A 27,976-nucleotide genomic window follows, 5' to 3' on the forward strand; every position below is an offset into this window, starting at 1 on the left:
GGATGCGTTGGGTTATGCCTCGTACACACGCAACGATTATCGGCCGACCGATCGTCCGACTTTTGTCCAGAGTTGTGTTTTGTTGGTTGGAATGTGCCTAGACTACACACTAATTTTCTCGCCCAACAAAAATCTACTTCAGAAGTGATGTCATGTGCTGGTTTACTTTCCGTGTGTTTTCCCATCTCTGAGCATGCCCAGTCTTGCTCATCAGATTTTTGTCTGCCGAAATCTGTACTGACTGACGGAAAATCGGCCGTTGTGTTGACGGCCAACAAAAATGTTATGGCCTGCACACCAGATTTTATTCAGAGTCGGTTGTCGAAAGCATCATACTAACAAGCCGAAAATCGGCCGGTCGGACGTTGGCCGAATATCCCCAGCCAATAATCGATGCGTGTGTACGAGGCATTACTCTGGCTCTTCCAAGGCTCCATGAACATTTTTTGTGTTGCAATAACGCAGGTCATATCCCAAGTTAAGGTGTGTTGCATTAAGACAGCCCGTTGAAATGAATGGGCTTCCAACACACCCATTGAAATGAACAGGCTGCCAGTGCACTTATTAAAATGAATGTGCTTTTAGCGCACCCACTGAAATTAATGGGCTGCCAACACACCCATTGAATGAATGGTCTGACAATGCACCCATTGGAAAAAGTGGGTTGCCAAAGCATCAACAGAAATTAATGGGATTTCCAACACACCCAATGAAATAAATGGGCTTCCAATACACCCACTGAATTGAATGGGCTGCCAATGAACTTATTGAAATGAATGTGCTTCCAGTGCACCCACTGAAATGAATTGGCTGACAACACACCCATTGAAATCAAGGAGTTGCCAACATACCCATTGAAATAAATGGGCTGGCAATGCACTTATTGAAATTAATGGGCTGCCAACTCACCATTTGAATGAATGGTCTGACAATGCACCCACTGAAAAAGGTGGGCTGCCAACGCATCCACTAAAATGAAGGGGCTTCCAACACACCTAATGAAATGAATGGGCTTCCAGCACACCCAATGAAATGAATGGGCTTCCAGTACACCCAATGAAATGAATGGGCTTTCAGCACGCTCAATGAAATGAATGGGCTTCCAGCACACTCAATGAAATGAATGGGCTTCCAGCACACCCAATAAAATGAATGGGCTGCCAGCACTCCCATTGAAATAATGGTCTGACAAAGGACCTATTGAAAAAAGTGGGCTGCCATTGCTCCCACTGAAATAATGGGCTGCTAATGCACCAGTTGAAATTAAAGGGCTGCCAATACACCCATTGAATGAATGGTCTGATAATGCAACCATTGAAAAAGGTGGGCTGCCAATGCACCCACTGAAATGCATGGGCTTTCAACACACCCAATGAAATGAACAGGCTGCCAATGCAGCCACTGAAATGAATTGGCTTCCAGCACACCCAATGAAATGAATGGACTGTCAAAACACACATTGAAATCAATAAGCTGCTAACACTCCCATTAAAATAATAGTTTTACAATTCAACCATTGGAAAAAGTAGGCTGCCAGTGCATCCATTGAAATGAATGGGCTGCCAACACACTAATTGAATGAATGGTCTGACAAAGCACCACCTCTGCAGGGCATGAAACAAATACAGAGCTCACAATCAACACTGAAGTTGTCACATTTTGGCTCTGAAAGCCCCTGATAGCTTTAGCCATTGGATATTTTGTTTTGTTCGCTTCACCAAAAACATACTGTATATAGCAATCTAGGTAGAGTATTCTTTCACTTTCACAGAATATGTACTGTTCTGCAAAATGGCCTTCCATGAAAGATAAGAACTTATTTGTACCCATACACTTACAAAGAGTACAAAGAGTAAGAATATGTCAAACGTAGTTCCTGTTTTAGGTTATATTGTTATCTTTGAGATTTTTTATTACATAGGTCTGTATGAGGTGCATTGCTACCAAGTTTCAAAAACCTTTACAAAGTTCGATTTATAGAGTTCTTGCAATAATCCAACATTGAGTGCCCATAGACTTCAAATATGCACTCCAAGAACACAATGTTTTAAGAATATATACATATATATATATATAAAACATTTTTTGTCCTGGTCACCGAAATTAAGTATGAAAGAAAATCCCAAAGTTGGAGTGTTCACTAGAACAGAAATAAAGTAGAAATCTCCAACGGGAATACAAGTTCTGGTGACTATCAGGGATTTCCTCTCACTTCCTGTTGTGGCTATGAGACAGGAAGTGAAGGGGAATCTTCCCAATAGAACAGAAATGGCACGGGGGTTATAACTCTCCCTTAAAGTATATCTAAAGGCAAAACTTTGTTTTTGTTTTGGATAGAGGGGTGATGGATTAGAACACCTGTCAGTTGTATTGCTGACTGTGTCCCCATTAAGGAGATTCCCCCTCTCTATCTGTCCTGTTTACCATTATTATTGAAAAGTGAAAGTAAAAGAAAATCCCAAATTTTGGGTTGTCCCCAGAAAAGTAATAGAGAGGAAATCCTCCAATGGGGATACTAGTTCTGGTGACCTGGGTCCCTAAGGAATCCCCTAATTTGCAGGGATTTCCTCTCACTTCCTGTTTGGCTATGGGACAGGAAGTGAAGCATAACCCCACACACAGATGGTGGGGGAAAAAAAATTTGACAGAGGTTATAACTCTCCCTTGCTCTATTCAAAATGAATATTAGGCCTCATGCACACTGGATGTTATCAAAACACCAGTATAAAGCTGTAGCTATAGAATGAGTTTCTCAGCTTTTTTACAGTAGCGTTTTTCAGCTTTTTTTTCCAGCCGTAGCATTTTTTAGCTTTTTTTTTTAGCAAAACTATACCCCCACAAAAGCTTTTGGCTCAAAAACATTGATAAAATTCGAATAGCCACATTTTCAGTGTTTTTCAGCGTTTTTAAGCTTTTATCAGAGTTAGAGCGGTTTTACAGCTGAAAAACACTTCTCAAAACCCACTAGTTCTGGGGGGGGGGTTTCCAGCCAGAAAATGCCTCTGCCAAAAACTGCTGATAACAGCCTATGTGTGCATTGACACATAGGATAACACGCTGCAGAAAAAAAACGTCTGACACCAAAAACAACAGCTGTAAAAAAAACGTCCAGTGTGCATGAAGCCTAAAAGTTTTGCCTATAGTTTTACTTTAACCTATCCAAAATCCCCCAAAAAAGTTTTGCTTTTAGTTCTTATTTATTTTATGGTATATATAGGGCTTTTTTTTCTCAGCGAATAGGTGCAGGAACCCACCCTCCCCAGTCAACTCCCCTCCCAACCCTGCTCCTAACCCCACTCTCATTCCCGCCATTCCTCAGGAAAGAGAAGTAAAGTGTTGCCAAATAATTAAATAAAAGATGTGGTCAAGGCTCACCCTGTCTCCCTCGTTCACAGCTCACCTCCCCCATCCACAACCTACCTTCTCTCCCTCCACTGGTTACCCTTTCTCCTCTCGTCCACAGCTCACCCTCTCCCCCCTGTCCCCAGCTCACCCTCTCCCTCCTGTCCCCAGCTCACCCTCTACCCCTGTCCACAGCTCACCCTCTCCCCCCTGTCCACAGCTCACCCTCCCCCCCCTGTCCACAGCTCACCCTCCCCCCCCCTGTCCACAGCTCACCCTCTCTCCCCTGTCCACAGCTCACCCTCTCCCCCCTGTCCACAGCTCACCCTCTCCCCCCTGTTCACAGCTATCCCTCTCCCCCCTGTTCACAGCTCACCCCCTCCCCCCTGTCCACAGCTCACCCCCCCCCCCCTTTCCACAGCTCACCCTCCCCCCTCCTTTCCACAGCTCACCCTCTCCCCCCTGTCCACAGATCACCCTCCCCCCTTTCCACAGCTCACCCTCTCTCCCCTGTCCACAGCTCACCCTCTCCCCCTATCCACATTTTACCCTCTCCCCCTTGTCCACAGCTCACCCTCTCTCCCCTGTCCACATTTTACCCTCTCCCCCCTGTCCACATTTTACCCTCTTCCCCCTGTCCACAGCTTACTCTCTCCCCTCTGTCCACAGCTTACTCTCTCCCCTCTGTCCACAGCTTACTCTCTCCCCCCTATCCACATTTTACCCTCTCTCCCCTGTCCACATTTTACCCTCTCCCCCCTGTCCACAGCTCACCATCTCCCTCTGTCCATATTTTACCCTCTCCCCCCTGTCCAAAACTCACCCTCTCCCCCCTGTCCCCATTTTGCCCTCTCTCACCTGTCCACAACTTACCCTTTCCCCCCTGTCCACAGCTCACCTTAGCATGCACTCCACATCCAAACTCCCCTTTTTACCCTCTGTCAACATGTCCCCTCTGAACCCCCCTTCATCCACAGCTTACACCCCCAGTCCACAATCACCTCTGCACGCCTATTCACAGCTTATCTCTCCCCTCTCCATATTTCACTTTTGCACCCCTATCCACAGCTCTCAACCTCTGGAAACCTCCCATATTTTACCTTTGCACCCCCCCCCCCCAGGTCTGACCTCTGCAGAACATCCTCAAAGTCTTCACTGTCTCTCTGAACAACCCCTTTCTACTCTCCCCTTTCCCCATGCAGCTCTAGCACCTGTTTTGGTATTAGAGAAGTGCAGCCGACTTTGGGCTTTTAGGCAGAGAGGGCTTTTTTTTTCTCAGCCTATTGCAGTCCCATCAGTGCAGCTTCACCTGTCAGATCAGTGTAGCACAGAGCCGAGGCTCCATACTACACTAATCTGACAGGCAGCAGGCGAGGATAGAAGCTAGCTCTAGAATCCATATTAAATGGCAACAGCTGTGGCTTCTGGACCCGGTATAGGAGTACCCATCAAGCAGATGTGGGGCATGAGTGCCAAGACTGGCATACAGAAGCTGGTGGAGGAAGTGAGTGCCATAGAAAACCTCCTCTACCGACTTCTGCATTATGTGACAGGCTGAAGAGGAGAGGGCTGCCATAGGTGGCGGAACGGCATTCCGCCTCATTCCGGCAGAAAAAAAGCCCTGGGTATAACCATGACAGCGGTATCCCAGAGAGTGTCTTGCTTTCAGGCTGTCTCTTTCTAATTGAAATTCTGTATGGCGCTGCCTGGAGCAGAGTGGAGGAGTCACTCCTTTGACTTATGCACAGTGCTGTATCTTGGCCTAGGCCAACAAGGCCAGGCCTAGGGCAGCACTTTGCAGGGGGGCAGCAAAAAAGCTGCACCCTGCACAATAAAAAAACAGCCTCCTCCTGGCTCCTGTACGAAAAGGGTGGCCGCTGGCTTGGGGTACACTTTCAGCATAGTGCCAGTCTTATGGGGCAAATTGGGCCAGAGGGCAGGGTCCAGGAGGCAAAGTCTGGCACCCCCATAAAGCAGTTACACTACTACCTGCCGGTATAATAATACCGACAGGTGAGGACATTCGGACAGGTCACAGGCTGGTGAAATAATCCTATGATTACAATCAGTGGAAGCAAACACAAGTCCAAATATCTTAAAAGAAAGGAGAAATCTTACTGATCCAGTGACATAAGGCTGCACTGATGGCCACTGATGAGGTGGCACTGAAAAGCTGCACTGATATGCTGCACTGATGGCCACTTATGAGGCGGCACTAATAAGCTGCACTTATAGACTGCACTGGTGGCCACTGATGGGGCTGTACTGATGGCCACTGATGAGGCCGCAATGATATGCTGCACTGATGGGCATGACTGTGATTGTGGTCTACAGATGATAGGGCGGGTAACAGGAAGGGGTGTGGCCTTTACAGGAAGGTGTGGATCATATTTAAATGAGGGGGTGCCCAAGTTTAGTCAGGCCTAGGGCAGCACAAAACCTAAATACACCACTGCTTATGCAGCTGGATATGTGTATTCTGGCTTTAAACTATTAACTTCTGTAAACAAAAGACTTTTTTCAGAAAAACAGTTGGGCATTATATTCAAATGTAATATTTTATAACAGCCTGAATAAATTAATAATCGGAAAATTGTATTTTAATCTCCAAGGCCTCTGGCACCCGATACTCCTGTTTGAGCATCTACTTTTTCATCTGTTTATTTTTTCTGTATGTAATTGTGCGTATTTTCACGCATTTGCATTTGCGTATGCACGCATTTTCGTGCAAATGCGCAGAAACTTATTCTCCCGTTCTTGTTCTGCATTTTGTAAATGCCCATTTGCGCACGTTTGTGCGCAATAGCTCGTATTTGTGCGCATGAGGCGTAAACTACTGACCAAAAAAATGCAGATTTTTCAATTTTGTTTTTACTGAAGAATGCACGGCGCTTGTTTACCCGCCTGTGTGCACAGGCACATTACAATGAATGGGCTGTATTTTAGCTCAGTAAAAAAAAAAAGCTGTACTGAGCTTTTTCAAGCTGCAGCGTGCAAGAGGCCAAAGCCTGGTTATAAAAGTCAGCAAAATAACTAATTTAATCATTAAATTTTATTATTTATATATAATTTTATTATATTATATTATTATTAATTTTTTATTTAATATTAATATATTGCAGCTTACCAATCAATAAATGTGGTGGTTGTATAAGTGTTCTTTTTTTAGGCTTTCCCCTCTCTGTTTTCACCTGGTGATCTGGCCAGTAACGCACCTCCTGTGTTAGAGCGCCTCCACCGCGGATGAAGGAGTACAGGGGGGCACCTTTGGACAGCGCCATTGTCAGTCTGGTTGGAGAGGAATGTTAGATGTTCTGGCGGATTTAAATAAACTCCAGCTCAAACTTTAGAATCAGTTACTGCAAACTTTTTTTTTTTTCCATTTGGGATAAAAAGGTTTTACATAAATTAAAGCTGATGAGCTGCCCAGTGCTGTATTTTGGCCTAGGCCAACAAGGCCCAGGGCGGCACTTTGCAGGGGGGTGGCAAAAAAGCCACCCCTCCTCCACCTGAGACTCTATTGGCCACTGGTTGCTAGAGCTGCCTCTCTCACCCCCCCCCCTCACTCTCTCATCCCCCACCCCCCTCTGTCTCACCCCCTCTCTCTCTCTCACCTCCCCATACCTCATCCTCTCGCTCTCTCTGACCCCCTCCTCTCTCTCACCCCCCCCCCCACTCTCTCTCACCCCTTTCTTTCTCTCTCTCTCATCCCCCTCTCTCTCACCCCCCCCCTCTCTCTCTCTCATCCCCCCTCTCTCTCTCACCCCCTCTCGCTCTCTCTCATCCCCTCTCTCTCTCCCTCCCTCCCTCCCACACCCACCCCCTCTCTCTCTGCCTCCCTCCCTCCCTCCCTCACCCATCCCGTTTCTCTCTCCCCCCTCTTGTGAGATCTCAGGGGTTCATGCTGGGACTTGTTGTTCTTCAATTTTGGAGGGAGTCGCATATGTTTAAAAGGAAGCTGTGGAGCAAATTTATATAGGAGGGGAAGGGGGGCACCCAATTTTAGTTATGCCTAGGGCAGCACAAAACCAAAATACACCACTGGAGCTGCCAGTGTTAAGTAGTTTGTCTCATCTATGCAAAACTGATATATTCTGCTGGAGAGCTTGAGCTTTTGAAAAACAATAGACTTACTGGCTGGATCACCAGATGAAAACAGAAGAAAGCCTAAAAAAGGAAATGAATGCAGCCATCACATCTAAGAATTGTTCAGCAGCAATATAATCAATGTTTGCTTTTGGGTTTAACCGCGCTTTACGAGGTTATCTTTTCAGGTTTGATGTGTAAAAAATGTATTTGTGTTGCAAATTTTATTTAGATGGCAAGGAATGCAGCCAATGCAGAGGCATATGAGGACAGCTCCACTGTATGAGCTCCTTGTAAAGCGTGTTTACATGTAGATATTTTGGTGAAAGGTGAACTCTGTGACAAAAAAAATGTAAAGAATTGCCGAAACAAAAGTTACTTTTGCAAAAAAAAAAAAAACACATTTGGAGTTTGTGACCTTGTTGTATATAATATAACACACAATAAAGAGGACCTAAAGTCATAAGAAGTGGCAATTTATATAAATATTCACCTTGCCTGCAGTGAGTAGTTAACCACTTCAGCTCCGAAAGGTTTTACCCCCTTAACGACCAGGCCATTTTTTTGCGATTCGGCACTGCGTTACCTTAACTAATGTAGCACAAATCCCAGCCACGATGCTGGATGTGGGTAACCCTGGGTCACCGCTAGCAACACAAATGCCTTTTGGCATGTTTCTCCAAGTGTGAGCACTGAGACAAGGACCAGTCCAATATTTTGGGGTTTTTAGTTTTATTTAGGAACTTGGAAGGGAGAAGGGATGAGTGGGATACTCCTTTAATTGAGCTAGGCAAAAATAAGCAGGGACTTTGATAAATGCTGCTTGACGCTGGTTAACTCTGGCCGGATGCCTGTTAACCCTGACTTGACACTGGTTAACGCTTGCCAGATGCCTGTTAACCCTGACTTGACACTGGTTACTGCTGGCCGGATGCCTCTTAAACCGTTACTTGACGCTGGTTAATGCTGGCCGGATGCCTATTAACGCTGACTTGACGCTGGTTAACGCTGGCCCGAGTCCTGTTAATGCTGACTTGACGCTGGTTAACTCTTGCTGGATGCTGGTTAACGCTGGCCGGATGCCTGTTAACGCTGAGTTGACGCTGGTTAACGCTGGCTGAATGCATGTTAACGCTGACTTTACGCTGGTTAACGCTGGCTGGATGCCTGTTAACGCTGACTTGACGCTGTAACTTTTCCTTTGACTACTGAAGTCCTTTTTAGCTCCTTGAGGTACTCCTTCCTGAGGTAGCTGACTGCACACTTCTACTGCACTGCCAAACGCTTCAGGGCCCACACTGGCGCCCCCTTTAGCTCCCTATCTTCAGGGTTTTGACACTTGGCACCCCCTTTCACTGCTACAACTACTGGTTAGCTGGCTCCTGGATCCCCTGACCTCTCTGGAGTGGTCCCCTCTCTCTATAGGCAGACCCCTGGACAGATCTTGAGTACTGTTTTTCCTGAAGGTCTCTGCCCAGCACCTCCACTCGGTCAGCAACACTCTGGATCCTTCTCTGCAGCCCAGCTCAACCTCCGATCCTCTAGGCCGACTGCCTGGACCACCTTCACTCTCTGACAGGAGGAGAGAAAGCCGTCACCTCCTACTGGGACTGATGCTCCTGCCAAAAGACACCCTGTCACATGCTCCCGCATTCACCGCCCACTGAGACCATCATAAACCCTGGTGTGCTATTGGCCAGGTTTCCTCCACTGTCCAACAAGGTCCCTCATTGGATACAGTGTGGAGACTCCCCAGACTCAGCAGACACACCTGGAAACATGTGACAGACTAGCTAACGATTCAGGCCCCCCTGATAAGCAGACAGGACCACATATGTGTTTGCCTAGCACCTACCTAGGAGGGTGCTACACTAACAATTGCTCGGTCATGCGACGCCGTACCCTAATACAATTTATGTGCTTTTTTTCCCCACAAATAGAGCTTTCTTTTAGTGGTATTTCATCACCTCTGCGGTTTTAAAATTTTGCGCTATAAACAAAAAAAAAGCAACAATTTTGAAAAAAACAGTGTAGCACCCTCCTAGGTAGGTGCTAGTGAGAGCGTATAGTTTATTAGCTCTGTCTGCCTATCAGAGGAGCAGCAGGGAAAACGATATTGCTTTCTGCCTACCAGAGAGTAGGATCTGTGAGTTAGGTCTGCTCAGTGTGTGATTCATTATGTCTAGAGAGTGTTTCACACTTGTCCAATAGGGAGGCATGTTGGACAGGGGGAGGAAACCTGATCAATGGGTGCACAGGCTTTGATACAGTCCCAGTGATTGGTAGAGACTGTCTGTCTCGGTGCATTATGGGATACTGTATAAAAGCAAGGAGCACATGTGCTGCAGGGTCTTTTGCTGGTGAGCAGAGTCCCGGAGAGAGGGTGGTGGCTGCTTCCTCCTCTGTAGCAGTGGCACGCAGTCACAGGCAGTCGGCCTGGGGACCAGAGGAAAGGAACTGAACCCAAAGGTCCAGAAGAACTGACTGGAAGGTTAGAGACACTGGAGAACCTGGAAAAACTGGATTTTTGACTAACCGTAAAATCCTTTTCTCTTAAGTTAAGACACTGGAGACCCTCGAAAAGCAGTATCGTGAGTACAGGGGATCATGTCTAGGGGCCTGACTTGAGGGGGGCCACCCCGGTGTAGGAAAATCAGAGGACGGGTGTCAGTCTGTGAAGTGAAAGGGGGTTTGAACAGAGACTTGACCTAAATTCATCTAGTGGCAAGGTAAATCTGCAGCCTGGCTGCATTTTAAGACAGGAGTCCTCATCCGTTGTGAATAGTTTAATTTGGGGTATCCCACTCTTCCCTCCTCCCATCCCTATTTAAAATAAACACCAAAAACAACTGCATACCCCTGGACTGATCATTGACTGAGCCAAAGAAGTAAAGTGTTATAACATCTGTGAGAACCTGAGAGTGTGTTATCCAGCAGTCCTCCAGGGGGCAGCGCTACAACAATATTTTTTACTTTCTGCTATAAAACATTCCCAATAAAAAAAAAATTAAAAATCAAATTTTTTTATCAGTTTAGGCCAATTTGTATTCTGCTACATATTTTTGGTAAAAAAATCCCAAAAAGCGTATTTTAATTGGTTTGCACAAAAGTTTAGCATTTACAAACTATGGGATATATTTTTGGACTTTTTAATTCATTTTTTTATTTATTTTTTTAGTAATGGATCAGCGAAGTTTAGCGGGACTGTGACATTGTGGCGGACAGATCGGACCCCTAACTGACATTTTTGACACTTTTTGGGGACCAGTGACACTAATACAGTAATCAGTGCTAAATAATGTGCACTGTTACTGTATAAATGACACTGGCAGGGAATGGGGTTAATACTGGGGGGGGGGGGTGATAAAAGGGTTAAATGTATGCATATTTGTGCTTACTAACTGTGGGGCGGGGGGAGGGAGAGCTCTGTGACGGGCACAGAGAGATCGGGGTTTCGGCTTAGCTGAGACACACAATCTCATTGTGCCTGTCTGAAAGAAGAGCCGCCTGCTTTGTTTACATAGGCAGGCGGCTCTTCTGTCAGTTTCTGTGAAGATTGCTGGAAGCCGGTGGCGATCGAGCCCGCTCCTCTCGCGGTCTGGCTCCCACTGTGTCTAATCACAGCGGGAGCGCTGCTGCGCCAAGACAGCGTGCACGTAATCACGTAGATCTACGTGATTATGCGCAGCCGAGCCGCCCTGCCACAGTAAATCTGCGTGGGGCGGTCGGCAAGTTGTTCAAGTGGTCCTCACACACTTGAGTACCAGCCACAACATTTTACCCACTGACAGGTAGTCGGGGGGATATATATATATTAGGCAGCAAATGAACATGCTGTCCCTGAAGTTGATGTGTTGAAAGCAGACAAAATAGGCAAGTGTGAGGATTTGAGTGACTTTGACACGGGCCAAATTGTAAGGGCTAAATGACTGGGTCAGAGAAACTCTTAAACTGCAGCTCTTGTGGGATATTCTTGGTCTTCAATGGTCAGTACCAACCAAAAGTGGTGCAAGGAAGGAAAACCGGCGAAACAGCGACAGGATCATAGATGGCCAAGGCTCATTGATGCACATGGGGAGGGAGGGCTGGCCTGTGTAGTCTGATTCAATAAAAGAGCTACTAGAGATCAAATTGCTGAAAAAGTTGATGCTGGTTCCTATAGAAAGGTTTCAGAACACACAGAGCATCGCAGTTTGATGTCTATGGGGCTGTGTACCCGCTAACCCGTCAGGATGCCCATGCCGACCCATGTCCACAGCCAAAAGAGCCTACAATGGGCATGTGAGCAACAGAACTAAACCATGGAGCAATGGAAAAAGGTGGTCTGGTCTTATTAACTCAATTATGATTTGAGGAACATAACAACAAGTTCAAGGTGTTGATCTGGCCTCCAAATTGTCCGGTTGGGGAGATTTCCCATAACTTGCTTTCTTGGAGATGCAAAAGGAAGCAAGAGAAAATCTATAAAAAGTGGAGGGAATTCCCACCTTAGGCATCTGTCATTGGGATAGGTGTCTCCATTGGAAGATTATTAATTATTATTATACAAGATTTATATAGCGCCAACAGTTTACACAGCACGTTACAATATAAAGGGAGACAGTACAGTTACAATAAAATAAAACACAAGAGGGGTTAAGAGGGCCCTGCTCAAAAGAGCTTAAAATCTAATAGGGTGGGGAAAGTGGTACAAAAGATTATAACTGTGAGAAATGAGCTGAAGGAAGAGATATAAAAGGAGTTGGAGGAGTGATAGGCTTCCTTGAAGAGATGAGTTTTCAGGGATCGCCTAAAGGCAGCCAGAGTAGAAGATACCCGGACAGATTGAGGTAGAGAGTTCCAGAGAACGGGAGAGGCCCTGGAGAAGTTCTGGAGACGAGCATGGAAGGAGAAGATTTCCCCTTACTTCCTGTTCCGGTGTTCTATTAGAATAGCGCTACCTATCAGATTCTGCAACTGGATGTGATGTACGGCCTAGAATAACTTACTGCGCATGCACCATGCATTCCAACATGGCCGCTATGCATTCCAATAGGTTTCCTAATGTGATAGAACATGAAGCAGAGGCGGACATCTTCTTACACTCATTCTAATATTTTACATTTATTTATGTATTGTCACCAGTTGTATTTTATTATATATTGAGTTCCTACTACACCTCCCACGAGCCACCAATACCATCACTTTTATATGGTTTGCACCTTATGTCACATGGTCACCTTACTTTAATAGACCACGGCACTAAGCACTTTATTTTATATTGTGGCTATTGATGAGTTCCATGTATGATTTATAATGTATATTTTCTAATTTATTCATGTGAAATACATATATTAATTTTCTTACCTGTGACACCCACTAGAGTGAATCTTTATTATATTCACCCCAATTGGGCAGCGCCATTTACCTACCCCTGCTTATTTATATCTTCTTACACCCAGCCAAGTCTTGAATTTTACATTTATTTAAGCAGTAAACATACCATATATAGTAAATCGCAGTATTACATTTCTATTATTATTGTATTCTAGTAAGTATAGAGAGAAACCTGCAGGGAGAAGGTGGTGACGGCCATCTTGGTACACCCCGCACTGCTCAGCGACAAACTGATTATAAAGTGAAATAGACTATTTCACTCGGTCGCGGTGAAATAGTCTATTTCAGTATATAAGGTGAGCTTACTGCTAAAATAAATGTAAAATTTAAGACTTCCGTGCGTGTAAGAAGATGTCTGCCGCTGCATCGTGTTCTGTCACATTAGGAAACCTATTGGAATGCATAGCGGCCATGTTGAAACGCATGACGCATGCGCAGTAAGTTGTTCTAGTCCCTATGTCACTTCCGGTTGCAGAATCTGATAGGTAGTGCTATTCTGATAGAACACCGGTGACAACTCAAAAACTTTTGATTTCCCACCACTGTCTGTTTCAGGCCTGGTTTACACTAGGGCGACTTCTGATGCGCCTTGTGTCACACAGAATCGCATGGCATAGGAAATCTCCTTGTTTTCAATGGTGCCAGTTCTATTCAATGTGACTGGTGTGATTTTGGGAAAGGTTCCTGCACTACTATGGTGCGATTTACAATGTGATTTGACCCCACAGAATATTTAGTGGCACCACATAATTGCACTGAAAATCGCATCAAAGTAGCATCGCATTCGTGTTAACTGAGCCTTAGTGGCAATGGTTACCAAGATAAATATAGAGGCCTAATCTACTGAGTAGGGAAACAGACAGCAACAAAAACATGAAAGGAGTTCTAATCTATCCCTACTCCATCCAAAACTGAAAAGAGCGATACATACAATTTCCAAATAATAAATAATAACAGCTACACAACGAATGTCACTCGTCATCCTCCACGTACTTACGTTGTTTGAAGTTATCTAGAGACCTTTTCAGAGTGCTGTAGGTGAGAAACAGAAGAATTACTATAATAAGATATAATAAGAAATATTAATCCAAAAAAAAATCCCCTTATGAAAGAGGCAGATAGTCTGCCATTCCTGACATCTTACTGCAAGTCTATTCACCTGGTGGTCACCCTGAGTCTCTGACTTCAATACTTTAAGAAGGGTATTTGTAAAAAAAATTGCCCAGTGAAACCATATACAGTGTTTCCCCGAAAATAAGGCCTACCCTGAAAAAAAGGCCTACCCTGAAATTAAGACCTACCCTGAAAATAAGGCCTACCCTGAAAAGAAGGCCTACCCTGAAAAGAAGGCCTACATTGAAAATAAGGCCTACCCTGAAAATAAGACCTACCCTGAAAAGAAGGCCTACCCTGAAAATAAGACCTACCCTGAAAATAAGGCTTACCCTGAAAATAAGGCCTACCCTGAAAATAAGGCCTACCCTGACAATAAGACCTACCCTGACAATAAGGCCTACCCCGAAAATAAGACCTACCCTGAAAATAAGACCTACCCTGACAATAAGGCCTACCCTGAAAATAAGGCCTACCCTGACAATAAGGCCTACTCTGAAAATAAGGCCTACCCTGACAATAAGACCTACCCTAAAAATAAGACCTACCCTGACAATAAGACCTATCCCGAAAATAAGACCTACCCTGACAATAAGACCTACCCTAAAAATAAGACCTACCCTGACAATAAGTCCTATCCCGAAAATAAGACCTACCCTGAAAACAAGACCTACCCTGAAAACAAGACCTACCCTTAAAATAAGGCCTACCCTGAAAATAAGACCTGCCCTGAAAATAAGGCCTACCCTGACAATAAGACCTGCCTGACAATAAGACCTACCCTGAAAATAAGGCCTACCCTGAAAATAAGGCCTACCCTGACAATAAGACCTACCCTGACAATAAGACCTACCCTGAAAATAAGACCTACCCTGAAAACAAGACCTACCCTGAAAACAAGACCTACCCTGAAAATAAGGCCTACCCCGAAAATAAGGCCTACCCCGAAAATAAGGCCTACCCTGAAAATAAGACCTACCCTGAAAATAAGGCCTACCCTGAAAATAAGACCTACCCTGAAAATAAGACCTACCCTGACAATAAGAACTACCTTGAAAATAAGACCTACTGTTATTTTTGAGGAGGGCTGCAATATAAAGCCTACCCCACAAATAAGCCCTAGTTTAAAGTGTTTGTAGAATCCTAGAATCCACTCTATTACTGTATAATCTCCAGTGTGTGTTTCTGTATTATAATTGTGTGAAATACCTTCGGTACAGCACCGCTCTGCGCTCAGCAGATCCCCGGCTGCTCTCCTTCTCTTCTCCCAGCTGTAAGGGGGGGATCTCTGCAGTGTTCAGAGCGGGTCACGGAAGCACAGAGTGGCGCTGTAACGAAGGTATTTTACACAATTATAATATAATGCTCTGCGCTTCCGTGACCCGCTCTGAGCACTGAGATACCCCGCTGACAGCTGGGAGAAGAGAAGGAGAGCAGCGGGAACAGTGGCGGCCCGTCCATTGGGGGACGAAATGGCGCTGCCCCCCTAACTATGCGTCTGGCCCCCTAATCTACATGCAGTGCGCTGGACGCATGGATTCCAATGTTTTTTTTTTTTTTGAAACACGTGATTAGAGCCAGAGGCTCGAATAGGGTTCAAAAAGGGTGGGCTCGGGGCGCAGAGCACTGCGCCCTGAGCCCATCCAGTTGTATGACAATAGTGAATAAATATTCTCTATTTTCACACTGATTTTCCTCCCTGCCAATGAGGAAGCAGGTCGTGAGACCCCTTTCCTGATTGGCTGAAAAGAGAAGGGATTTTACTGACCATTGGCCAGGAAGAGGGAGGAGACGTAAGGCCATCTCGGCCAGAGGAGACTCACAGCCGATCGGGAAGGAGGAGGTAAGGATGCTGACTGTCCGGCTGGGCAGCCAGCCATCTGTCCCGGGAGGGAGGAGGCGGTGGTAGATTTGACTGCTGGCCAGGCAGCTATCCTGGGGGGGGGGGGGAGGGGTGTTGGTTTTGCTGCCCCCCTCCCAAATTTTCATTCACCAGCCGCCACTGAGCGGGAGATCAGGTGAGCGCCGAGTGGCGCTGTAAGGAAGGTATTGACGCTGGGCATTCGGCATTTACAGTACTGTGGGGGGCCAAATTAAATAAAGGGGCCCTTTATTTCTATACAGCAAACAGCCCACAATTGTTTTTTTTCAGCTTTAATCGGGAAAGCTGAGGTTGTAGGAGGGTCCCTGTCCTGGCTCAGGGGGGGTCTAAGGAGCAGCAAGACTGTGCCGGCAATGGGAGGAAGACAATAGACATGTGGATTCTCTTTCTCCCTGAGCGCAGTCCATTGACTATCTATAGACATGAGATGATTTCCATCTAGGAAGTTCTGTTACTTTTCTATCATTTCCTCTGTAACTGATCACCTCATAATACTCACCAACCGTCACAATTACCATGGCAATACCGAGCAAACCGATGGCGCTGTACTGAAGGTATTTCACACAATTATAATACAGAAACACACACTGGACATTATATAAAACAGTAATAGAGTGGATTTTACAACCACTTTTACTTGGTTCACTCAGGGGATTCCTGACAGGCAGGGAGGGAGAGGGAGAGAGAAGACAGCACATTACACGATAAGACCAACCCTGAAAATAAGCCCTACTGTGTCTTTTGGTGCCAAAATTAATACAAGACACGGTCTTATTTTTGGGGAAACACGGTATACAGTCATTCTCTGCGAATGGGGACAGAAACAAATGTTATTAGGCTATATTCTCTCCAGGTCAAATGTTATTGTTTCATATAGAATAGAGTAAATCAGGAATATACCACATTATGGTCACTAGATGGATGATATGATCATAGCAAATACATACTTATTAACTACGATCGTCGAATCCATATAATGGCTATATTGTGGTATTTTCCTGATTCACTCTATTATGCATAAATAAATCATTCAACCTGGAGGGAAAACAACCTAATACCATTCATATTTGCCCCCATTCACACAGAACAAAGGTACATGCAGTGTCACAGGGTGAATAGCTCTGGAAAAAGGGCCAAATTACCATTGTCCCCCAGTCCTCTAGGTCATCGAAGGTAGTCTAGATCAGTGTTTCTCAACTCCGGTCCTCAGGGCACACTAACAGGCCAGGTTTGCAAGATATCTGAATCACATCACAGGTGATATCATTTGCTGCTCAGTGATTGCAGTATTCTAGTCTGCATCTCCCCAAGGCAATACTTAAAATCTGGCCTGTTAGTGTGCCTTGAGGACCGGAGTTGAGAAACACTGGTCTAGATGTCGAGAAGATATCCTGCTGTTAGAATTCAATGAACCAGCGGGGTGGGGGGTTTTCTTGGATTATTCCAATCAGCATTCAATCACATGACATCTCAAACGAAGTTGGTTCTGGAGGGCATCCCTTGTAGGCTTAGAGATCATAGATCTGAAGGGAGTAGCTTAATAATGTCCAAATTCTTGTATGGTGTAAGTATTTCCTCTCAGGGCCACTAGCGTAACATATTTTATTAGTACTGACCCAGGGTGGATGGGGGGGGCAAATTACCCCTGTTCCCCCAGCCCAGTCTCCTAGGGTCTTCTAGGTTAGTCTAAATGTTGAGCAGATATCCCGTTGTGAAAATACAGTGATCAGGCAGGGGGAATTTTTCCAATTAGCATTTGATCACATGAGATCTCAAAAGAAGTTGGTCCTGGAAGTCTTGTCCCTTGTATCCTTAGTTATCATAGGTCTGAAGGGAGTAGCTTTATAATGCCCAACATGTTTCACTGATTGTGGGTCCTACTCTGATAAATTCTTGTACGGTGAAGTATCTCCTCTCAGGGCCATTAGCGTAGCATATTTTATTAGTACTGGCCTAGGGAGGGTGGGTGGGTGAGGTCCAAATTACCCCTGTTCCCCCCAACCTAGTCCCCTAGGTCTTCAAGGTTAGTCTAGATTAGGGATGAGCTTCAAGTCGAATATTGGCTGTTTGCCTGTTCGTCAAATGGCGAACAAATGGGCTTCTTCGCGGGAACTTCGAGTTCCCGCATCCATAATGCACTGCGCACTGGCAGTGCATTATGTGATTGGTCAAATCATGGACTCTGAACCTCTGATTCCACTTATAAATCACCCACTGGCCAAGGGATTCAAACCCACAACCATCTCAATTGCAAGTCTGGTATTCTACCACCTACGCCACCGTCAAGCCTGCTTAGGATGAACACACTCTACCTGCTTAACTAACTAACTGTGTGTAGGGTGAGATAGAAGTTAGTTAGGCAGGGAGAGTGTATTCAGCCTAAGCAGGCTTGACGGTGGCGAAGGTGGTTTAATACCAGGCTTGCATTTGCGAGGTTGTGGGATTCCTCCATCTCACTTGCCTGGATGGAGGAATCTGTTGGTTTATTTTTTCATTCAGCTCACTGGCTGAACAAAAAAAAAAAAAAGTTTTAAATCATCGATGGCCAGCTTAATTCCCACAGGGACACAGACAGGAAATTGTTCACTTACTTTATTTCTGTTTGTCCACAGGGTTTTTTCTTTGTTAAAGTAATCAGGTCCTTCCCATAGCGCTCCTCTATGACGGCCCTATGGAAGACAATCATAGACAGACAAAGTCATCATCATCATTTTCTGGCTGCAAAGACCTGTAAAAGGAAGGCCTGGGTGGCAAACACAAATGACTAGCTCCCTTCATGGCAGGGGCAGATTTTTCCAGGCACAAAGTGAGGCATGGTGCCTTCTCAATTGGTTCTGAAAAAGGTGTCTTAGGAGTGTTGGATCCAAATGGGGAAAACACATTAGATCTCCAGTTCAAGATATGCAGCTCTTTGTTACGCGGGGTCCCCAGAAAATTCTAAGCCAGCATTTCTTAACTTTTTTTCTCAAGAGGATCCCTTCATAATTTTCAGTAGTCTGGGAAACCTCAGCAAAATCAATTCATTGGGGGTCAGTGGGCAACATGCCTCCTTTACAGTGGTGGTCAGAATCCCCCTTACAGAGAGCCACAAAAAGGTCAATATTGCCATGCCGCTGGTTCTGCCAATTGGTGTTGGCCCTAAAACTATGCAGGCACCAACAAATGGGAAATCAATCAGCCACAGCTTAACCAGTTCTGGACCGGAAGGATTTGGCCCATTAATGACCAGGCCATTTTTTTGCGATTCGGCACTGCGTTACTTAACGGAAAATTGTGCGCTGTACAGAAATAAAATTGATGACCTTTTTTTCCCACAAATAGAGCTTTCTTTTGGTGGTATTTGATCACCTTTGCGATTTTTTTTCTTCTTTGCGCTATAAACAAAAAAAAAAGCAACATTTCTGAAAAAAAAAAAAACTATATTTTTCACATTCTGCTATATAACATTCCCAAAAAAATATTTATAAAAATCAAAAATGTTCATCCTTTTAGGTCAATGTGTATTCTGCTACATATTTTTGGTGAACAAAAATTGCAAAAAGCATATTTTGATTGGTTTGTGCAAAAGTTATCACATCTACAAACTTAGGGAAAGATTTATGTCATTTTTATTTATTTATTTTACCAGTAATGGCGGCGATCTGCGATTTTTAGCGGGACTGCGACATTGCGGCGGAAAGATCGGACCCCTAACTGACCTTTTTGACACTTTTGGGGGGGATCAGGGACATTACTACAGTAATCAGTGCTAAAAGTATGCACGGTTACTATAATAATGACACTGGCAGGGAAGGGGTTAACCTAGGGGTGATAAAAGGGTTAGTGTGAGCCTAGGGGGGTGTTTTCTAGCTGTATGGGGAAGGGACTTGTGAAATGACCATAGAGACAGGTGATCCTATATAGAAGGATCACAGGCGCTCTGTAAACATTTCAGAGAGAAGAACGGTCAGCTGTGTTTACAACAGCTGACCGTTCTTCTCTCTCAGCAGGAAGCGATCGCGGTGCCTGGCGGCAATCGTGGCCTCTGGCCCTGTGCATCGAGATCCCCCAGCACCCAGCGCGTGACTTACGAAGGGCTACATTGGTTCGTGCGGGAGAGGCAGCCTGCCGCAGTAAATGCGTGGCGAGCGGTCTTAACCGCTTGCCGACCGCCGCACGACTATTTACATGAGCGGTCAGCCCCTCACAGGCAAAGCGACGTAGGTCCACGTCGCTAGCCTGTGAGGCTCTAGGGAGCGAGCGGGAGCAACCTTGGGTAGATCACTTTACTAACTAGCAAATAAACTAATTAGGAGATTGGAGGACTTTAACCACTTGCCGACTGCCTAACGACTATTTACGTCGGCAGTCAGCCCCTCACAGGCAAAGTGACGTAGTACTACGTCGCTAGCCTGTGAGGCTCTAGGAAGCGAGCGTGCTCCCGCTCGCTCACGGACCCCCCGCGCGTGTGCCTGGCAGACCCGATGTCCGCCGGTCACTCGCGATCGTCCTTTAGAGCGGGAGAAAGGCAGGCGGCTAATGTAAACAAAGCCGCCTGTCATTCTCCCCTGTGTAAGAACGGAGATCATATGGTTCTACTATGTAGGACCGTTGATCTCTGTTCTTATACCAGTAGCCACAGCCAATCACAGTTAGAATCACGCCCCTAGGGACAACCCTTCCCTCTCCAATAAAGTTAACCCCTTCCTCCCAGTGTCATTCTTACAGTAACAGTGCATATGTATAGCACTGATTACTGTAGTAATGTCACTGGTAACCCCAAAAGTGTAAAAAATGTCAGTCAAGGGTCCGATCTGTCCGCCGCAATGTCGCAGTCCCGCAAAAAAAATCGCAGATCGCCACCATTACTCGTTAAAAAAAAAAAAGACAAAAATCTTTCCCTTAGTGAACGCAATAACTTTTGCGCAAACCAATCAAAATATGCTTTTTGTGATTTTTTTTTTTACCAAACATATGTAGCATAAAACAAATTGGAAAAAAATTTGATTTTTACATTTGTTTTTTGGGGAATTTCATATAAAAAAATTTGAAAAATATTGCTATTTTTGCTAAATTGACGCTCTTTTTTTGTTTATAGCGCATGATCAAAAAAATCGCACAGGTGATCAAATACCACCAAAAGAAAGCTCTGTTTGTGGGAAAAAAAGGACGTGAAATTCGTTTAGGTACAGCGTCGCACGACTGCGCAATTGTCTGTTAAATCAACGCAGTGCCGAATTGCAAAATAGGCCCTGGTCAGGAAGGGGGTAAAATCTTCCGGGGCTTAAGTGGTTAATGTGGTTAAAGTAGAACTTTAGGCAAAACCAAACTAGTGTCCCCATTAGAAGATTTCCCCTCTATTACTTTTCTTGGGACAGCCCAAAATTTGGGATTTTTGTTCTCTTTCACTTCCAATGATAACAGGAATCATTACAAATAGAGAGGATGAATCTCCATAAGGGGGCACAGACATAAAAAAGGCAGATGAAGGCATTGTTAAAGTTTTTTTATTATCATTGTGAATTTTAATAAATACCATCAAGTGTTACACGGACACATTACTTAGCATGCTTGGCCTTAACATGGAAAAATATATCTGATGCCAAGTTACATTTATAAATCCCAGTTAAACCAGTTAAAATCAGGTAAATACATTGCAGGTGTGTCAGTACAGAAAGTGCTACCGTTTGTTCTCTTTAGGAAGCAGCTGCCAACTGAGAAAAAAAAGCCTGAGCCCTGCCAGCATGCTAGAAAGAAGGACTTCTGTATGGAAGCAGAGGTCTCTCTGCCGAGGTCCAATACGCTCCCTGCTGTGATGGGAAACCTCTAGCTCTGACTCAGGACCATGTTAGACCCCTATAGATAGACCACTAATTTCCCTCAGAAAACACGCGTATGGTGCAATCTGCAGAGCCATTTGTTCTGTAAAACCACATGTGTGAATGTCTTTTGGGCCAATGGGAGCAATATCTATTCTTATGAATCTCATGTTTTATACAGAATAGTGTGAATCGTGAAATTACTGCATTATGGCCAGAAGATGGAGCTGGCGATCATAGGAAAAAATTATTCCCCCCCCCCCCCCATATAATCATCAGTGAATCAGAAAATTACTGCATTATGGCCACTAGATGGAGCTGACAGACATAAAAAAAATAATTATTTCCTTCCTATAATCATCAGTGAATCAAAAAATGACTGCATTATGGCCACTAGAGGGAGCTGACAATCATAAGAAATAATTACCCCCCCCCCCCCCCATAATCATCAGTGAATCAGGACATTACTGCATTATGGCCACTAGATGGTGCTGACAGTCATAAGACATAATTATTTCCTGCCTATAATCATCAGTGAATCAGAAAATTACTGCATTATGGCCACTAGATGGAGCTGACAGACATAAAAAAAATAATTATTTCCTTCCTATAATCATCAGTGAATCAAAAAATGACTGCATTATGGCCACTAGAGGGAGCTGACAATCATAAGAAATAATTACCCCCCCCCCATAATCATCAGTGAATCAGGACATTACTGCATTATGGCCACTAGATGGTGCTGACAGTCATAAGACATAATTATTTCCTGCCTATAATCATCAGTGAATCAGGAAATTACAGCATTATGGCCACTAGATGGCGTTGACAGTCATGAGAAATAATTATTTCCTTCATATAATCATTTTATTTATTTATTTCAGGTTCTTATATAGCGCTGTCAATTTACGCAGCGCTTTACATATACATTGTACATTAACATCAGTCCCTGCCCTCAAGGAGCTTACAATCTAAGGTCCCTAACTCACATTCATACATACATAGTAGGGCCAATTTTTTTTTTTTTTTATACAGGATCCAATTAACCTACCAGCATGTCTTTGGAGTGTGGGAGGAAACTGGAGTACCCGGAGGAAACCCACGCAGGCACAGGGAGAACATGCAAACTCCAGGCAGGTAGTGTCGTGGTTGGGATTCGAACCAGCGACCCTCTTGCTGCTAGGTGAAAGTGCTAACCACTACACCACTGTGCCGCCCATCATCAGTAAATTGGGAAATTACTGCATTATGGCCACTAGATGGAGCTGACAATCATAGGAAATAATTATTTACTTCCTATAATCATCAGTGAATCAGGAAATCACTGCATTACGTCCACTAGAGGGAGCTGACAGTCATAGGAAATAATTATTTATTCACCATGATCATCAGTGAATCCGGAAACTACTACATTATGGCCACTAGATGAAGCTGACGATCATAGGAAAAAATTACTTACCTCCTATGATATTTAGTGAATAGGGAAATTACTGCATTATGGTCACTAGATGGCGCTAATAATCATAGGAAATAATTATTTCCTTCCTATAATCATCAGTTAATCAGCAAATTACAGCAATTATGGCCTTTAGATGGAGCTTACAATCATAGGAAATAATTAGATGGAGCTTACAATCGTAGGAAATAATTATTTCCTTCCTATGATTATCAGTGAATCAGGAAATTACTGCATTATGGCCACTAGATGGAGCTCATGTTTATAGTAAATAATTCACTTCTTATAATCATCAGTTACTCAGGAAATTACCACATTATGGCCACTAGATTGAGCTAACAATCAAAGGAAATAATGATTTTCTTCCTATGATCATGCGTTATGGCCAGTAGAAGCAGCAGACAATGATAGGAAATAGGTATTTACTTTCTATAATCATGCATTATGGGCACTAGATGGAGCTGACGATCATAGTAAATATATATTTACTACTTATGATCACTGGCGTCATCTAGTGGTCGTAATGCGATATTTTCCTGATTCACTCTAATCCGTATAAATGAATAACATTCGACCTGGAGAGAAAATAGCCTAATGTGGTGAGCATGCAGTTTGACAGAACGAATGTTTTGAACATTTTTAGTAATACATCCCATTGAGTGTTTTTAGCTCAAATATTTGAACTTGTAGCATTTTTAAACTGATAAACTGTGTGGAAACACACACTATATTACCAAAAGTATTGGGACGCCTGCTTTTACACACACATGAGCATTCTCTGATTGGACGAGGTGGGGATTATGATGTCACCAATCTGATCTAAAGAAATCAGATAAGATCTCTTGATCTGATCAAGAGAAAAATCTCCAACAGGCTGGTTGTACACAAGTCAATCAAAAGTTTAACCTGTGTATAACCAGCCTGCCCATATATACACTATATTACCAAAAGTATTGGGACGCCTGCCTTTACACACACATGAACTTTAATGGCATCCCAGTCTTAGTCCATAGGGTTCAATATTGAGTTGGCCCACCCTTTGCAGCTATAACAGCTTCAACTCTTGTGGGAAGGCTGTCCACAAGGTTTAGGAGTGTGTCTATGGGAATGTTTGACCATTCTTCCAGAAGCACATTTGTGAGGTCAGGCACTGATGTTGGACGAGAAGGCCTGGCTCGCTGTCTCCACTCTAAATCCCAAAGGTGTTCTATCGGGTTGAAGTCAGGACTCTGTGCAGGTCAGTCACATTCCTCCACCCCAAACTCGCTCATCCATGTCTTTATGGACCTTGCTTTGTGCACTGGTGTGCAGTCATGTTGGAACAGGAAGGGGCCATTCCCAAACTGTTACCACAAAGCTGGGAGCATGAAATTGTCCAAAATGTCTTGGTATGCTGACGCCTTAAGAGTTTCCTAAGGCCAAGCCCAACCCCTGAAAAACAACCCCACACCATAATCCCCCCTCCACCAAATGATTTTGACCAGTGCACAAAGTAAGGTCCATAAAGACATGGATGAGCGAGTTTGGGGTGGAGGAACTTGACTGGTCCTGACCTCAACCTGATAGAACACCTTTGGGATGAATTAGAGCACAAACTGCGATCCAGGCCTTCTCATCCACATCAGTGCCTGACCTCACAAATGCGCTTCTGGAAGAATGGTCAAACATTCCCATAGACATATTCCTAAACCTTGTGGACAGCCTTCCCAGAAGAGTTGAATCTGTTATAGCTGCAAAGGGTGGGCCAACTCAATATTGAACCCTAAGGACTAAGACTGGAAAGCCATTAAAGTTCATGTGTGTGTAAAGGCAGGCGTCCCAATACATTTGGTAATACAGTGTGTGTATCACAGACGTACACTTATTTCTTTGACCCAGACACACACTGTAACCACAGGGTGAGCACATTTCTGTCTCGCCGTTCTCAGCCTTACTTACTGACCTTTCTTTAAGGAAGTCCTCAAACTCTTTGCAGTTCTTCCTGCCATCGTTCATGTGTTGAAGGAGACAGTCATAGCCGATGGTACTGGTAATTTCCTGGCTCTGTATATGAAAGAGAACAGCGTCAGAACATTGAGTCACCATATCACTAAAGAAGAACTCCGCTCTGCTCAGCATTTAGCTGCCTCCTCCGCACTGCACTTACTGCCAACTGACATTTTGGAAGAAAGGCCCCTTTCACACGGCTCAGTTCCGTCGACGGAGCCGTGCTGCTCAGCAGGGAATGGTTCCGCCAATCCCCCACTTAGCAGGCGGATGACAGCTCTGTCTCCGCTCTGTGTGCTGAGACAGAGGTGTTAGATCCCCGCTCTCCTTTATGGGGGAATCGGATGAGAACGGACCGCCTGTCCGATCCAATCGATCCGCCAGACAGATGGAAAATAGGGTTTCCATCCGTCCGGATTTGTCTCCGCTGACATCCGATGCCCCATAGAAATGCATGGGGCATCCGTTTAGATCCGCCTGAAAAACTGACAGGCGGATCTGATTGGTCCGCAAGTGTGAAAGGGGCTAAAAGGTTAAAACCCCAGTCAAGGGTATTGTCCCCCATCTCTGTCCCACTGTGGAGAATTCCCTTCACCTTCTGTTCAATAATAATAATCATAATAATCAGGGCTTTTTTTCTCAGACAATAGGTGCAGGAACTCCCCTTTCCGAGTCACCCCTTGTCTCCGCCCCCCTACCCACCTCCTGCACCATTCCTTAGTTCCACCCCCTAAGTACTGCTCCTTTTAGAGAATACAGAACCAGGTAACAATTGTGGTACTAAGTCATTTGTATGGAATTTGTTAATAATAATAACAAGAAAAACAGTAAACTAGATCACATACGCCAGCAACAATAGATCCCCTCAGTAACAATGAACCACCCGGAAGGAAATACCCCCTCCCCCAGCAACAAAAGATCTCCAGCAGCAATAACAGCTCTCCCTGCAGCCAGCAACAATAAACTCTCCAGCAGCCAGCAGCAATAGACCCTCCCCCAGCAACAATGTATCACTCGCAACAAAATACCCCCTCCCCTAGCAACAATAGACCCCCAGTAGCAACAACAGATTTCCCTGCAGCCAGCATCACTAGATCCCTCCCAGCAACAACTGACTCCCAGCAACAGTGGAACCCCCACCAACAACAATAGACCTCCTGAGCAACAGTAGACGCCCCTCCCCACCCCGCAAAAGTAGATCTCCTCCAGCAACAATAGATCCCCCCAGCTGCTAGCATTAATAGACCTTGAACCCCTTGCCATTACATACAGTCAGTGCTGGAGGTGCCGGAACTGCGTTCCCCCACGTTCCGGTTGAAAAAAAGCCCTGATAATAATATTAATGTTAGAGAAAATCCCCCCCAAAGTGAGGGGAAATCCCTTGTTGTCACCAGAACTAGTGTCCCCATTGGAAGATTTCCTCTCATTTCCTGTTCTGGTGACACCATACACTTTTACAACAGTGTTGGCCAACTTTCTTAATGGCCTTAACCACTCCTGGACCGGAAGGATTTTCCCCCTTAATGACCAGGCCATATTTTGCGATTCGGCACTGAGTTACTTTAACGGACAATTGCGCGGTCGTGCGATGCTGTACCCAAATAAAATTGATGGCCTTTTTCCCCCACAAACAGAGCTTTCTTTTGGTGGTATTTGATCACCTGTGCGATTTTTATTTTTTGCGCTATAAACAAAAAAATTAGTGACAATTCTGAAAAAAAACAATATTTTTCACTTTCTGCTATATAACATTCCCAATAAGAAAATTAAAAATTAAATGTTTTCATCAATTTAGGCCAATATATATTCTGCTACATATTTTTGGTAAAAAAAAAAAAAGTCACAATAAGTGTTTATTGATTGGTTTTCACAAATGTTATCGCGTCTACAAACTAGGGGATACATTTATGGACTTTTTATTTATTTTTATTGTTTTTACTAGTAATGGCGGCGATCAGCGATTTTTAACAGGACTGCAACATTGTGGCTAACAAATCGGAAACTGACACCTTTTGGGGACCAGTGATACCAATACAGCAGTGGTTCTCAACTCCGGTCCTCGGGACCCACCAACAGGCCAGGTTTGCAAGATAACTAAATTACATCACAGGTGATCTCATTTGCTGCTCAGTGATTGCAGTATTCTAGTCTGCATCCCCCAAGGTAATACTTAAAATCTGGCCTGTTAGTGGGTCCCGAGGACCGGAATTGAGAAACACTGCAATACAGTGATCAGTGCTAAAAAAAAAAATGCACCGTTACTGTATAAATGACACTGGCAGGGAAGGGGTTAACACCAGGAGCGATCAAGGGGTTAAGTCTGCTCCTAGGGAGTGCTTTCTTACTGTGAAGGGATGGATGCACTAAAGGAAAAGAGATCTGTGTTTCAGCTTAGCTATAACATAAGATCTCTCTTTTCCTCCCTGACAGAACAGCGGTCTGCTTTGTTTACATAAGCAGACCGACGTCCTGTCATTCCGCCGAACAATCGGCAGGTCTCGGCAGCCATGGGACCCGCTGATTGGCTTTCGATGTGTCCAATCACAGCGGGAGCGGTGCTCCAGTGGTGTGCGCCCACGCCCCCGAAAACCCGCGCACAAAATCACCTACATGTACATGATTCTGCGCAGCGAAGTGGTTAACGAATCTTTTTTCTTTGTAGAATTCTACTTTAACCACTTCCTGCCCGCTGTATAGTAAAAATGACAGCAGGCGGGATGCACGCTCATTCTGGGGCGACTTCAAATGACAGTGCCCCAGAATCGCCGCAATTGCAAGGAGCTGTGCCGTGTTCCTAGGACATGGCACGACCCCAATCTCAGTAAAAAGCCAATGACGCTGCTCTTTACCCATGGGATCGGCTGTGTCCAACCACAGCCGGTCACACATAAACAAGGAAGTGCCGTTTATCTCGCACACACTGACAGAGTGTGTGGC

The 27,976-nt window shown here is 44.7% G+C and overlaps 1 protein-coding gene across 1 annotated transcript in view; it reads right to left on the reverse strand.

The window, feature by feature from the left end:
- Positions 1-27,976, reverse strand: part of PSTPIP2 (proline-serine-threonine phosphatase interacting protein 2) — a gene marked incomplete at its 3' end in the record, with an annotated part of 182,808 nt that overhangs the window by 62,275 nt on the left and 92,557 nt on the right. Inside the window, exons 2-4 of the mRNA XM_082274537.1 lie at positions 24,996-25,096; positions 18,391-18,468; positions 13,802-13,836 (exon numbers count right to left, since the gene is read on the reverse strand). Of these exons, the coding sequence (XP_082130663.1) occupies positions 13,802-13,836; positions 18,391-18,468; positions 24,996-25,096 (214 nt within the window). The remainder of the gene's footprint in view (positions 1-13,801; positions 13,837-18,390; positions 18,469-24,995; positions 25,097-27,976) is intronic.

This window comes from Pelophylax lessonae (assembly GCF_965119305.1).
Source record: "Pelophylax lessonae genome assembly, chromosome: 1".
Lineage (NCBI taxonomy): Eukaryota > Metazoa > Chordata > Amphibia > Anura > Ranidae > Pelophylax > Pelophylax lessonae.